Raw genomic sequence first — 13012 nt, forward strand, 5'->3', positions numbered from 1 at the left:
GTGCCATAGGCTAGAGACCATTCTCAAAGCTTCTCCTTATATACAGGAAGCAGACCACATCCCAAAGGCAGCTACTCAGCTGCTTGTGCTAGATCCACCATGGAGTTGATTACCAGTCTCATTATGGGGAATAACTACCACCAGCTGCCCAGTCACTCAACCAGGCCCAGCCAAGTTGACACACAAACATAACTACCACAGTATCTTAGAAAATGAAAGGCACCAGAGATGATTTTACTGGTGATAATTTATACTGAGGTTGTTTGGTATATGCCCCTATAATAAGCTTTTACTGTATTTAGGATTATTCTTAGGATAGATTCCCATAGTAAAATTACTGGGTCAAAGAGTATGAATTAAGACTATATTTTATCTTTTTACTTTCCAAGTAATATATAAGAATATGTGCTTTTCAGCAATAAATAAGAATATACCTTTTACTATAACCTTGTTGTTGACACTGAGTTTTATCATTTAAAGGTCATTTTTCAATTAAATAGTTAAAAAAAAAAAGATAGCTCATCTTCATTTTATATTTCTTTGGTTACTAGATTATTTTTTAATGTTTGTTTCCTGTATATATTAATTTCATATTCTTTGTTTAATTTTCTAAATCCTAGTGTTTGTAACAAATTGTATCTGTGTAAATGCTTTATAGATAATTGATATTAACTGTTACCTGCTGCAGCCTTTTATTATTGTTGTGATTTGGGTGAAAGTTTACAGGGCAAGTTGGTTTTTCATTCAACAATTCATACACATTTTGTTTGGTAACATTGATTGCAATCCCTACAGTGTAACAGCCCTCTTCTACTTCCTACTTGTTTACCATCTCCCTTCATCTTTCTTTCCTATCCTTTTCTGCATTCTGACTTTATCCCTAGGCAAACGCTGCCCATTTGTTCTCATATGGTTGATTATTAAAATGAATGCATATCTCCCTGGTGTTAGATTCACTGTCTAGGCCTATCTTTTGAGGTGGGAAGGTGAATGGGACTCCACCCATAAATATAAATAGGTTGGACAGAGGATATCTCTGCCAATGTTATATGTGCTGCAGATATATCCATGAAGAGTATACAAAGTGCAAAACCCAAAAACCAAACCCACTGCCGTCAAGTCAATTCCAACTCATAGTGAACCCCATTGGGTTTCCAAAGCAGTAAATCTTTAATGGAAGTAGATTGCCTAGTCTTGTTTCTGTGGAGTGGCTGGTGGGTTTGAACCACCACCCTTCTGGTTACCAGTCAGATGCCTTAGGTACTGTACTACCAGAGCTACTTACAAGGGGCAAAGTTATGAAAACTTCTCAGCTATAACCAAACATCTTGAGGAAATGAGTCGCTGAGTATAGAGGCTTAGGACCATAGTCTCAAGGGATACAAGTTGGCATAACAGCCCACAAAGACAATGTTCTACATCCTACTTTGTGAATAACGATGGGTCTTAAAAGCTTGTGAGCAGCCATCTGAGATCCAACTATTGGTCTCTCCTCCTTCAGAGCAAAGAAAATCAAAGCTGCAAGGAAACATTTAGTCCAAAGGACTAATAAACTGATTAACCAGCCTTCATGTCCCTGGCACTAGAATAACTAGATGGTACCCAGCTACCTCTGCTAACCATTCTGAAAGGGATCACAATAGGAAGTCCAGGAAGCATGGGAGAAAAATGTGGAACAAAACTCAAAATCATAAAATAAGACCACTCATACTGGTCTGGTGGAGATTGGTGGAACCCTGAGAATAATGGCCTTTAGATACCCTTTAGGCCTGAACTGAATTCACTCCCATGGCTTAACTTTTAGCCAAATGATAGGACTGTAATACAGTCATCTTTTAATTAAAACTGTTTAATTTTAGTCCTATTAGGTAGGAAAGTATTTGACATACAGACGTTTTACTTATTTATCTACTTAAATCCATTGGTTTGTTCTTCTGATTTCTTCTTCTGTTTCTAAGTTTATGAATCCTATCTTTGTTCACATATATGACATATATGTAATACTATTTTAATTTAATGATAGTTTGAAGATATTTTACTATATAATGGAAATCCCTTTTTTTCCCCTGCAATTCAGTTCGATAAATATTTTTTGAACACTTACAATGTACCAGGCATTGTACTATGTTTTTGGGAGTTTATCATTGTTAGTTCCTGTTGAGTCAATTCTGACTTGTGGTGATCCATGTGGGCAGAGTAGAACTGCTCCATAGAGTTTTGAAGGCTGTGACCTTTCAGAAACAGATCACCGGGCCTATCTTTTTAGGCATCTCTCGGTGGGTTTAAACTACCAACCTTTTGGCTAGTAATTGATTACTTAAGCATTTGTGCCACCCAGGGGCTTGCTTGGGCATTAGAGGGTAGATTATAAAGAATAAGGCCTGTAGTACAGTAGTAATAAGGTGGTGATGGAAAGTGAAAGTGAATAGGCTTGAAAACAGACCTTCCTGAATCAGAAGCCTCATAATGTTAATAGTTCTAGACTAGCAAATCACTTAATTTCTTGAGCCTTACTTTTCTCATAAGAGGATGATAATACCTTATTTAGTAAGCATTATAACTGACTCTATAGAGTTTTTATGAGACTTAAGTGAAATATATGGTGTAGTGTGTGGCATATTGTAGGTGATCAATTAATATAAGCTCCATTTTTCCTTAACTGATCATAGAGCCCTGGCATTTTGATATCACGAGTAGTAGGTGTAGTTGTTGTTATTGTTAGCTGCCATCAAGTCACAAAAGTAGTAAAACTCCCAATTGTTTGAATTGAGGTTGAATACATTCTTAGTTGTTACAGATTCACTCTCCAGATAATCCTGAGATAGAGGCTGTCAGGTGCTTATAAAATGAATTTAATACCTTTTTTTTTTTTTTTTTTTTAATCTTCTTTGTTCCATATTTTTCTCCCACTCTATCCAGAATCTCCAATTTTATCCAGAATCTCCAATTTTTTTTTTTTTTTTTAATTTCAAGTGTTGTGGATTAGTGTGTAATGCTAATCTCTGTAAAGATTTCTCAAATTTTTAACATCTAACTTTGCATATTGTTCTTATAATAATTTTTTATTTTATCTACCTTTTTGATACTAAATCTAGACATTTAAAGAAGTTTAAATTAAAACTGGGCAGTTTTTCTCTTAGTTTTTCTGTTTTTCCTTGTCTAGGTTTGGCAGATACTTGTTTTTATTGCTTGTTCCAACTGCTGCCACCACTCCCCCAAAAACATTTCTTAGATTTTATTCAAGTCCTGTTTCTCCTTTCTAATTGGCTTCTTTCTGATTTTGCCTTTTTTTTTCCCAGACTTTCCAGGACACTTTTATTATTTTTCTAAATTCTTAAATTTACATAGGTAGCTTACATGTAATCTAATAAAGGAAATCATCAATGAGCATTTCTTATTTCACAGTCTTTTTATAAATGTTCTGAAAGCTCAATGTAACAGGGACACATTTATTTCATTTACATTTTTCCCTAAAGTAAACTTGACTACAATTTTATCTCCTTAATAGTTTTGCTTTTATACCACAAGCTTTGATAAAGTGTGCTTGCGGACTTTTGGTAAGATGGCGGAATAGGCATACAAGCTACACAAATCCTCTTCAACAAAGAAAAGAGAAACCAATTGACACAGATACACAAGATAATACTTGGAGCCCTGAGGTTTGAAAGGAAGGATACAGAAATGGATTAAACACCAACTAGTAGAAGAACCTGAATGAAAACAGTGAATAAGGAGACCAACAGAGCTGTGGACTATCAGCTGTCCTGAAGGCACAGACAGCCTGAATATTTCCACGTGGTGTTAGGACCTGAGAATTAACCTAAAAATTGGCCCTGCTTGCCAAGGGCTGCATGGATGACTGTACCGGTGGCTGATGACTAAAAAGGGAAACAGCAAAGAAGGAGACAAACTGAACTGTGGACTTTTGGTTCTCTGGAGGGTGCATTATTTTGAATGTTTTTAAGTGGTGGCCGTTTTGGATGTTTAAAGTGACAGCATTCTTGTTCAGATTCCAGAGATCTAAGAATAAGCTTTGCTTGCCAAAGATAGCACAGACATATGGGATGCTGGCAACTGGAAAGGAGACAGGTAGTGAGTGCATAAGTGGTGCCAACTAGCGAATAGAGGAGCACAGTAAGCACACCTTGCTTACTGCTTACTCAGATGCATCCAAACAAAAACAAAACTAAAATCTTGGACAGATCACTCCAACATACCAATTAAATATAAACACAAAAATGTCACACTGTGTTGGAGACAACAGACCATCACAGTCCACACAAAGCAACAAGATAAAGTAGGAGAAACAAGAGACCAGGATACAGATGGTGAGGAAGTGAAGAAAATTGCAAGATATAACAGACTCTTCTAAACTTGGGAAGAAAATTATAAATCACAGGGTAACATAAAAAAAAAAAGTAAAACTTCACATCAAAATAAAAAAGAGAACAAGCATAAATTGTGCCCTCATTTTTTTTTACCTTCAGAATAATAATGTAGTACTTCATAATTTTTGCTTTGTTGTTCAGCTTCATGATTTTTCATTCCCAAGTAGTTAAGTCGTTTGACTTTTTTCATTGTTTTGTTTTATGACATATGGCTAGCAATATATTTGAAAAGCCCTTAGTAAGACTATTTACCCATGCTTGAAATAGGTATTTTCTGTTAAAATTTAAGTTTACAAATAAAATCTCATGATCCAGACTAGATATTTACAAAATGTATTTAACACTTGCTGGTTACTATATTAATCTCACTTACTGCCGTCAAGTCAGATCCGACTTATAGAGACCCCACCTTGGGTTTCCGAGGTAGTATCACTATGGAAGTAGATTGCCCAACCTCTTTTCAAGGAGTGGCTGGTGGGTTTGAACCGCCAGGCTTCTGGTTAGTAGTCACATGCCTTAGGCACTATGCCACCAGAGCTAGTAACACATTATTTGACTTTTTACCCCTTTAAATGAAAATATTTCAAAGCAAAGATTTTCCAGAGTTTTCTTTTGCACAGTACATTTGTTGTTTATTGATAAAGCTTTCTGGTGTTGAATCTAAGAAATTTGAAAAAATATACTTTTGCTGTCATGAAACTTACCTGAAATCAATCCTCATGCCTTTACCTGAAGATTAATATGGTATCCCTCATCATTACATATCTAATGTTAAGAGGTTTAATTTTTATCAGTTGGTCCTTGTCCCTGACACATTAAGCTTTCAGAACATTTATAAGAAAAATTATGAAATAAGCAGTACTTATTGATGATGTCCTTTATTAGACAACATGTAGGCTACCTTTGTAACTATTCTATGTTCTGAATACCCATAGAGTCATAAATGCTAAATGGATGGTTTGATGAGGAATTGAAGAAATATTATATGTAGTTCTTTAGGGACAGCTGTTTTATAATTGATCATGTGGTACTAGGAGCTTAAAATGTAGTTTTGAAAAGCATCTGTTTTTCCTCAAAATTATTATTCTTCCATGTTCAGAGCACAGGTCTATGGGATAGTTTTAGAATGACTGACAAAAATGCTGTAAGACATATTTAAATATTTCATTTAGAAATGTTGAAACAGTACAAAATATGAATAATTTCCTAGTCAGCTGACTATGTGGGGTTCAGCTTTATTTGCACAGTATTAATCGAGAACTACATATACAACTACAAGATCGACTACTGGTCGATCTTCATCATTTCAGGAGGTGGCATATGATCTAGAACCATGGGTACTGAAGGAGAAGTTGAAGCTGCAATGAATTGGCAAAGAACAAGGCTCCAGGAATTGATGGAATACCCATTGAGATATTTCAACAAATGGATGCCACACTGGAGACACTCACTCGGTTATGCCAAGAGATTTGGAAGACAGCTACCTGGCCAACTGACTGGAAGAGATCCATATTTGTACCCATTCCAAAGAAAGGTGATCCCACAGAATGTGGAAATTATTGAACAATATCATTAGTATCACATGCAAGTAAGATCTTACTGAAAATAATTCAAAAACAGTTGCAGCAGTATATTGACAGAGAACCTCCCAAGGTGCAGGCTGGATTCAGAAGAGGATGTGGAACAAGGGATATCATAGCTGCTGTCAGATGGATCTTGGCTCAAGGCAAAGAATACCAGAAAGATGTTTACTTGTGTTTTATTGACTATGCAAAGGCATTTGATTGTGTGGATCATGACAAATTATGGATAACATTGAGAAGAATGGGAATTCCCGAACACTTGATTGTACTCGTGAGGAACCTGCACCTTGACCAGGAGGCTGTCGTTCAGACGGAACAAGGGGACACTGCATGGTTTAAAATCAGGAAGGGAGTGCATCAGGGTTGTGTCCTTTCCCCATACTTATTCAATCTATATGCTGAGCAAATAATCTGAGAAACTGGACTATATGAAGAAAAACATGGCTTCAGGATTGGAGAAAGAATCATTAACAACCTGAGATATGCTGATGATAAAACTTTGCTTGCTGAAAACGAGGATGGCTTGAGGCACTTAACTGGTGAAGATTAAGGAACACAGTCTGCAGTATGGATTACATCTAAATATAAAGAAGACAAAAATCTTAACAACTGGACCAATAAGCAGCGTCATGATAAATGGAGAAAAGATTGAGGTTGTCAAAGAATTCACACTGGTTCTACAATCGAGGCCAATGGAAGCAGCAGTCAGGACATTAGACAATGTGTAGCATTGGGTAGGTCGGCTGCAAAGGAACTCTTAAGTGCTAAGGAGCAAGGATGTCTCCTTGAGGACTAAGGTGCGCCTGACAGAAGCCATGATATTTCCGATCTTCTTGTATGCATGTGAGAGCTGGACAATGAATAAGGAAGACTGAAGAAGAGTTGATGCTTTTGCATTGTGGTGCTGGCGAAGAGTGCTGAAGGTACCATGGACTGCCAAAAGAACTAACAGATCTGTCCTGGAGGAAGTGCAGCCGAGATGCTCCTTGGAAGCAAGGATGGCCAGACTTTGTCTCACCTACTTTGGTCATGTTGTCAGAGGGGACCATTCCCTGGAGAAGGATATCATGCTTGGCAAGGTGGAGGGTTGACCAAGGAGATGGATTGACATGGTGGCTGCAACAATGGGCTCAAGTATAACAGGGATCATGGAGCTGGCACGGGATCGGGCGGTGTTTCGTTCTGCTGTGCATTGGGTCGCTATGAGTTGGAAACAACTCAACGGCAACTAACAACAACAACATATATGATGCTGTACTGTATTCTAATATATGGTGAGATTTTCTTGTTTTAAATAAAGGACTAATGTCAAAATAACATTAAAATCTAGGGCATTTTTGTATTTTACCTACAAAAGCAAGATAGCTTGGTCTGTTGCACTTTACTTTTAAGAAATAATTGTTTTCCTAAAAATTTCAAAATTATTTTTATTTTGTAGGTTGTCCTTTGTGGAGGGTCTTCTCGAATCCCAAGGCTACAGCAGCTGATTAAAGACCTTTTTCCAGCTGTCGAGCTTCTAACTTCTATGCCTCCTGATGAGGTTATCCCTATTGGTGCAGCAATAGAAGCAGGAATTCTTATTGGAAAAGAAAACTTTTTAGTAGAAGACACTCTTGTGATAGAGTGTTCAGCCAAAGATATTTTAATTAAGGTATGTTTACCTTTTCTATACTTCTCCATAAAAATACTATAAATTAATTACCATAAATTTTCATGTATACCACCATGTTTTTACCTTAAATTTTGGTATTCTTATTAAAATTTAAAGTTTAGATTTATAATTTCACTTTTAATGAGTTTCTCATTTTCTTTTACTTAATATTTATCTAGCATGTTAATTTCTTAATAAAATGCAAACTGATCATTTTAATCATATGCTTCTAATATAGATAAAAATATATTTTTAAATAAAGTGGGTTGGGATTAGGTATCACTTCTGTTTTCTTCTCTTTGCCTATCTGTAGTTCCTGGATTATCACTGAGGTCTATATATTAAATATTTAATTTAAAAATATTTTCATTTATAGTAGGGGTGACTTTTTTTTCCCAATTATAAAGGCCAAAGGATATGTATATTATTTTCCTGCTTATTAGGGAGTGGATGAATCAGGAGCCAACAGATTCACAGTACTATTTCCATCAGGAACTCCTTTGCCAGCTCGCAGACAGCACACATTACAAGCGCCTGGAAGTATATCTTCAGTATGCCTTGAACTGTATGAGTCGGAGGGGAAAAATTCTGCAAAAGAGGAAAACAAATTTGCCCAGGTGAATACACAAAGTTAGATTATGTGTTAGTCACATGGAACTGTTTAACTTTTCTTTCAGGATTAGATTCAATTTAATACATCAATTGCTACAAAATGTATCTAAACATCTAACTGATACATTTTTACAAATGTATTACTTCTTGTTTGAAAGAGGGAAGAAACAGGCCATTTTAATTTGAAGGAGTTATAGAAAAATAAAAACAGAACACAATTTGTATTTTGTTTCATTCTTTGTGCTCTTGACCCTCTTGATGTTTGAGAACAAGGTATGTAGAAGGGGAAAATAACATTTTCTGTTGTTTGCTAAATACCAGGTGCTGTACTAAGCAATATCAAAGCATATATCATAAGCATAATATCAAACTGTTGTGAGATAAACCTTATTATCCCCATTTTATAGATGATTAAGAAACTGAGACAAAGTAGTAAATACCTTGTTATTTCCTTGGTAGAGGTAGGATTTATGCTCTTTGTATTTTACCATGTTGCTTCTGATACAAGATAAGTTAATATTCCCCTTCAGAATCCCCTGGGGAACTTTTTCAAGATACCACATGTGCAATTCATAATATATGATCCTCTATCTCCTTTAAAAAGAGTAAGGTAGGGTCATGCTATTTACTTAGAAATAAGCCCAGGAAATAGAGTTACATTAAAACAACACACACACACACACACAAGGACTGTATAACAGTATTTTCAGTATGATGCTATTTGCGTTTAAATAAAATGACTGGGAGCCTGGGTGTGTGCAGGGATCTTATTTAGGTAGATGTTTTTTAGTATTTTCAGATACTCATGTATGTATACAGAATATCTACCCTTGAACAACATGGGTTTGAACTGCATAGGTCCACTTATACAAGGATTTTTTTCCAATAATTATATTAGAAAATTTTGTGGAGCTCTGTGGTGTTGCTATTATGATGAGCTCAAGTGTTACAACTATTCACTTAAAATGCTGTGTGACACTCATCTTCTCTGCATGAGTAGTTCGTATCACAGCAAAAAATGATCTCTTGTGGTTCTCATATAGTTTTCAGTGTGTTTAATGCAATACTGTAAACCTTGAATAATATCATGGAATAATATCATAGAACCCAGAGTGCTACTAGTGATACCAGAAGTGCTCCCAAGAAAGAAGCAAAGTTGACATTACAAGAAAAAGTTGAAATGCTTGATACATACTGTAGACTGAGGTCTGCAGCTGCAGTTGTCTGCCATTTCTAGATAAATTAATCCAGTGTAAGGAGCAAAATACCTTTTTATCTTGTATTGAAAATATAGCTTTTATGTGGTACAGGAGTGCTATAAGAAAAGAATACCTATAGACTCTAATATGAGTCAAGAACCAGCAAAGTCATTATATGACAACTTAAAGCATAAGTTGCGGGATGGGGGAAGAAAGCAATTAAGTAGTCAAAGCAATTCCTCAAAGGCTAAGACAGCATGAAGTGCTAATTACATAGCATTTTACATTATATTAGGTATTTAAGTAACTTAGAGATGATGTATAATGTACAGAAGGATGTGTGTAGGTTATATGCAAATACTGTACAGTTTTATATAAAGGACTTGAGCATCCACAGATTTTGATAACCATGGTGGTTCCTGGACCCAATCCCCTTTAGATACCGAAGGACAAATGTACAGTTAAAAGTAAGTAACAAAAGAGAATGTATTATATGACTGTGTTTTTTTCTTAATACATACATTCAAAGAAAAGTCTAAAACCAGACTAAAATACCCAGTTATATTGGGAGAGAGGGTATTATTCTTTTTAGCTTTATGTATCTAATTCCAACAAAAGAATAATGAAAACACATACACACACACTTCTAACATGTCTGGCTTAAGCTCAGACTTAACCAACTTGGGGTCTACTGGAGTAGGGCCCCTTTAACTGGTATATTTTTTAAAAGCTCCTCTACATGATTCTGATGTATAGTATATAAGCATTTTCCTATGTACCAGGTTTTTAAACCCAGATGGCAGTCACTTAGACTTCCCTTTGCCACTCTCTCTTGTATATTTATTACCTTTTCTCTTTGCATACTACTCTTGAGACTTCACAGCTACTGTCATTATATCCTAACTTAAAGATGCAAGAAGAAGAGTTCGCTTTATCAGGGTACAATTAAAAGATCATATAACAATGATTTTGGAAGAGAACCTTTCAGAGTTCCCATCTGTTCTAATTTTCTCACTTACCAGTGAGTAAACCCAGATACTTAACTGCCTTGCATGAGGTCATAAAACTTGATGCAGGCATACCTCGTGTTATTGTGCTTGGCATATACTGGGCTTTTACAAATTGAAGGTTTGTTTGTGGCAACCCAATATCTAGTCAAGTCTACCAGCACCATTTTTCAAACACCATGTGCTCATTTTGTGTCTTCATGTCACATTTTGGTAATTCTCACAATATTTCATACTTTTTCATCATGCTATTGCACATTCAGTAGATTACAGTATAGTATAAACATAACTTTTGTTTGCACTGGGAAAGCGAAAAATCTATGTGAGTTGCTTTATTATAATATTCACTTTATTATAGTGGTTTGGAGCCGAACCTGTATTTCCAAGGTATGCCTATATTGGCAAAGTCAGAAAAATCACTTCAAACTCCAAATTCGTTTTATTGATACACCTTTCTTCAGGAAGTCAGAAAATTTTACAGTGAATTCCTTATCTCTTATTTATAATTGTAATCTTAGTTGTACAAAAGAATTTGCCACGTATTTCTTTTAAATAGAAGGCTTTCACATGTGTATAAGGTATTTGATTTTTAAAAAGTATATTTAGAAGAAGGCTTACCAAAAATATAATCTGCAGATTACTGAAAATGGCTTAATTATTAAAAAAAAAGGTAGTCTTTCTTTTCTGAGACCAACAATATTTCTTAAAAACAATTTTAATTTAGGATATAACATGTAAGAATGACAAAGTTACCTTATAAAGAGTTAACCTTTATAAGACATTAGTTACCTTATACATCATCCCTTTAGAGGAGATATTTCCAATTAAGAAAGTTTAACACCTATGCTTTGCATTGTTTAAATTATTGGCAGAATTGAAAACTGTCCTTTTTTTTTTTGAGTTTTTTTCAGTAATAAATAAGATCTGGTCCCTTGGGATAATTTATGCATCTATTTATTGTCTTTGTCATTATTTTTTCTTTATAAACAGGTTGTACTCCAGGATTTAGATAGAAAAGAAAATGGATTGCGTGACATATTAGCTGTTCTTACTATGAAAAGGTACAAAATTAAATTAATTCTAATGTTTAAAAAATTCCCTTTTATACTTTGTTTTGTGAACTTACGGATTTTTCACCCATTGTCATTCTGTATGAATTACTTATTGAAAACTTACAAATATTTTACCAGGGAATTATACTTGTACCTCCAAAATTATTGTATATTATGAAGAAAGGTACATCTCAAGTCATTTGCATTCTGAATTTTTTTGAATTCTAATTATTTTGGGTATAGTCACATCTGAAAAACTGGTCCATACTAATTTGAGACATAATTTTAATCAGTTTTAAATATAAATTGTTGAAGGTTTATATAATTATTTACCCCATGAAAGGATAAGTTTATTTCACCATTGCTATAGAAAATCTTCTCGGAAGGAAGGTTGGGCATTCTACTTCCATAGTGATATTGCCTCAGCAACCCAAGGAGGGGTCGCTATGAGTTGTGTCCGACTCAACAGCACATAACAACAACAACAACATAGAAAAATCTTTAGGAAAAAAAGTAGTAATTAAATTCATCTATTGTCATTTCCCTAGTAACAGACTATCCACACCACTGTTTTGCAAGTAAATCCTTTTCATATTAATACTAGGGATGATTTATTATATAAACTGTACTTAGTAATAGGAGCTCTGATTTGACTGCTGACCAGAAGCTGGCGATTCAGACCCTCCAGCTACTTCTCAGAAGGAAGGTGGGCAATCTACTTTGTAGAGATACTGCCTCAGAAACCCAAGGAGGGTTGCTGTAAGTTAGAAATGGCTCAATGGCAGTGAGTTTGGTTTTTTGGTTTATACTTAGTAGTAATACCACATTTGTAAGAAGAGATTTGCCTTGGCCTAAGCTTAAAAATACCATGACGTATCTTGACTTTGTGCAATTTACATAAAATCTTTAAATTTAGTCTTTTTATCTTTTTTTTTTTTAAGAAATAAAACTCTTACCAGTACTCTAGGAGGAAATTTCTAAGAATTATAACCTAAAAAAAATTAAGACCTAAAGAAACTCTATTTAAAGACACTGAAATTGTGTTTGTTCTTTATTTTTATACTCTTTTTTCAAACAGTATAAAAGTCTCTCTCACTTACTGTAACTTCTCAAGGATTTTGTTTTTATAAAATGTTACTTATTTTTTGTTTAGAGATGGATCTTTACATGTGACATGCACCGATCAAGAAACTGGAAAATGTGAGGCACTCACTATTGAGGTGGCATCTTAGTATTTTAGAGAAACTGATTTTTTTTAGAACCAGAATGTCATCATTATTTGGTTTTGTTTATAAGTGATGTTTATATTAAAATACTTTATAAATGAACTATATAATCTATGTTTCTATGAAACTATATATTGGTAAGTGTTGGAACTTTTTTCATTTAAGATGAATTATTATTAGTAGGAAATATAAGGAACTTTTACTGTTTAGAATTAAATTGTTTGAATTTACTGGAGGAAATTTTATTAGAAATTTATCATTCTATTTTAAGTTTACCTGATTTTATAACTTCCA

At 34.6% G+C, this 13012-nt stretch overlaps 1 protein-coding gene across 1 annotated transcript in view; it reads left to right on the forward strand.

The window, feature by feature from the left end:
• HSPA14 (heat shock protein family A (Hsp70) member 14) overlaps positions 1–12724 on the forward strand; it is a 33848-nt gene extending 21124 nt beyond the window's left edge. Inside the window, exons 11-14 of the mRNA XM_007954916.2 lie at positions 7410–7622; positions 8066–8239; positions 11431–11501; positions 12646–12724. Coding sequence (XP_007953107.1) covers positions 7410–7622; positions 8066–8239; positions 11431–11501; positions 12646–12724 — 537 coding nt within the window. The remainder of the gene's footprint in view (positions 1–7409; positions 7623–8065; positions 8240–11430; positions 11502–12645) is intronic.
• Positions 12725–13012: the final 288 nt, after the last annotated feature.

Source organism: Orycteropus afer, unplaced genomic scaffold (assembly GCF_000298275.1).
Source record: "Orycteropus afer afer isolate SDZICR_OR568_19922 unplaced genomic scaffold, OryAfe1.0 scaffold00481, whole genome shotgun sequence".
Lineage (NCBI taxonomy): Eukaryota > Metazoa > Chordata > Mammalia > Tubulidentata > Orycteropodidae > Orycteropus > Orycteropus afer.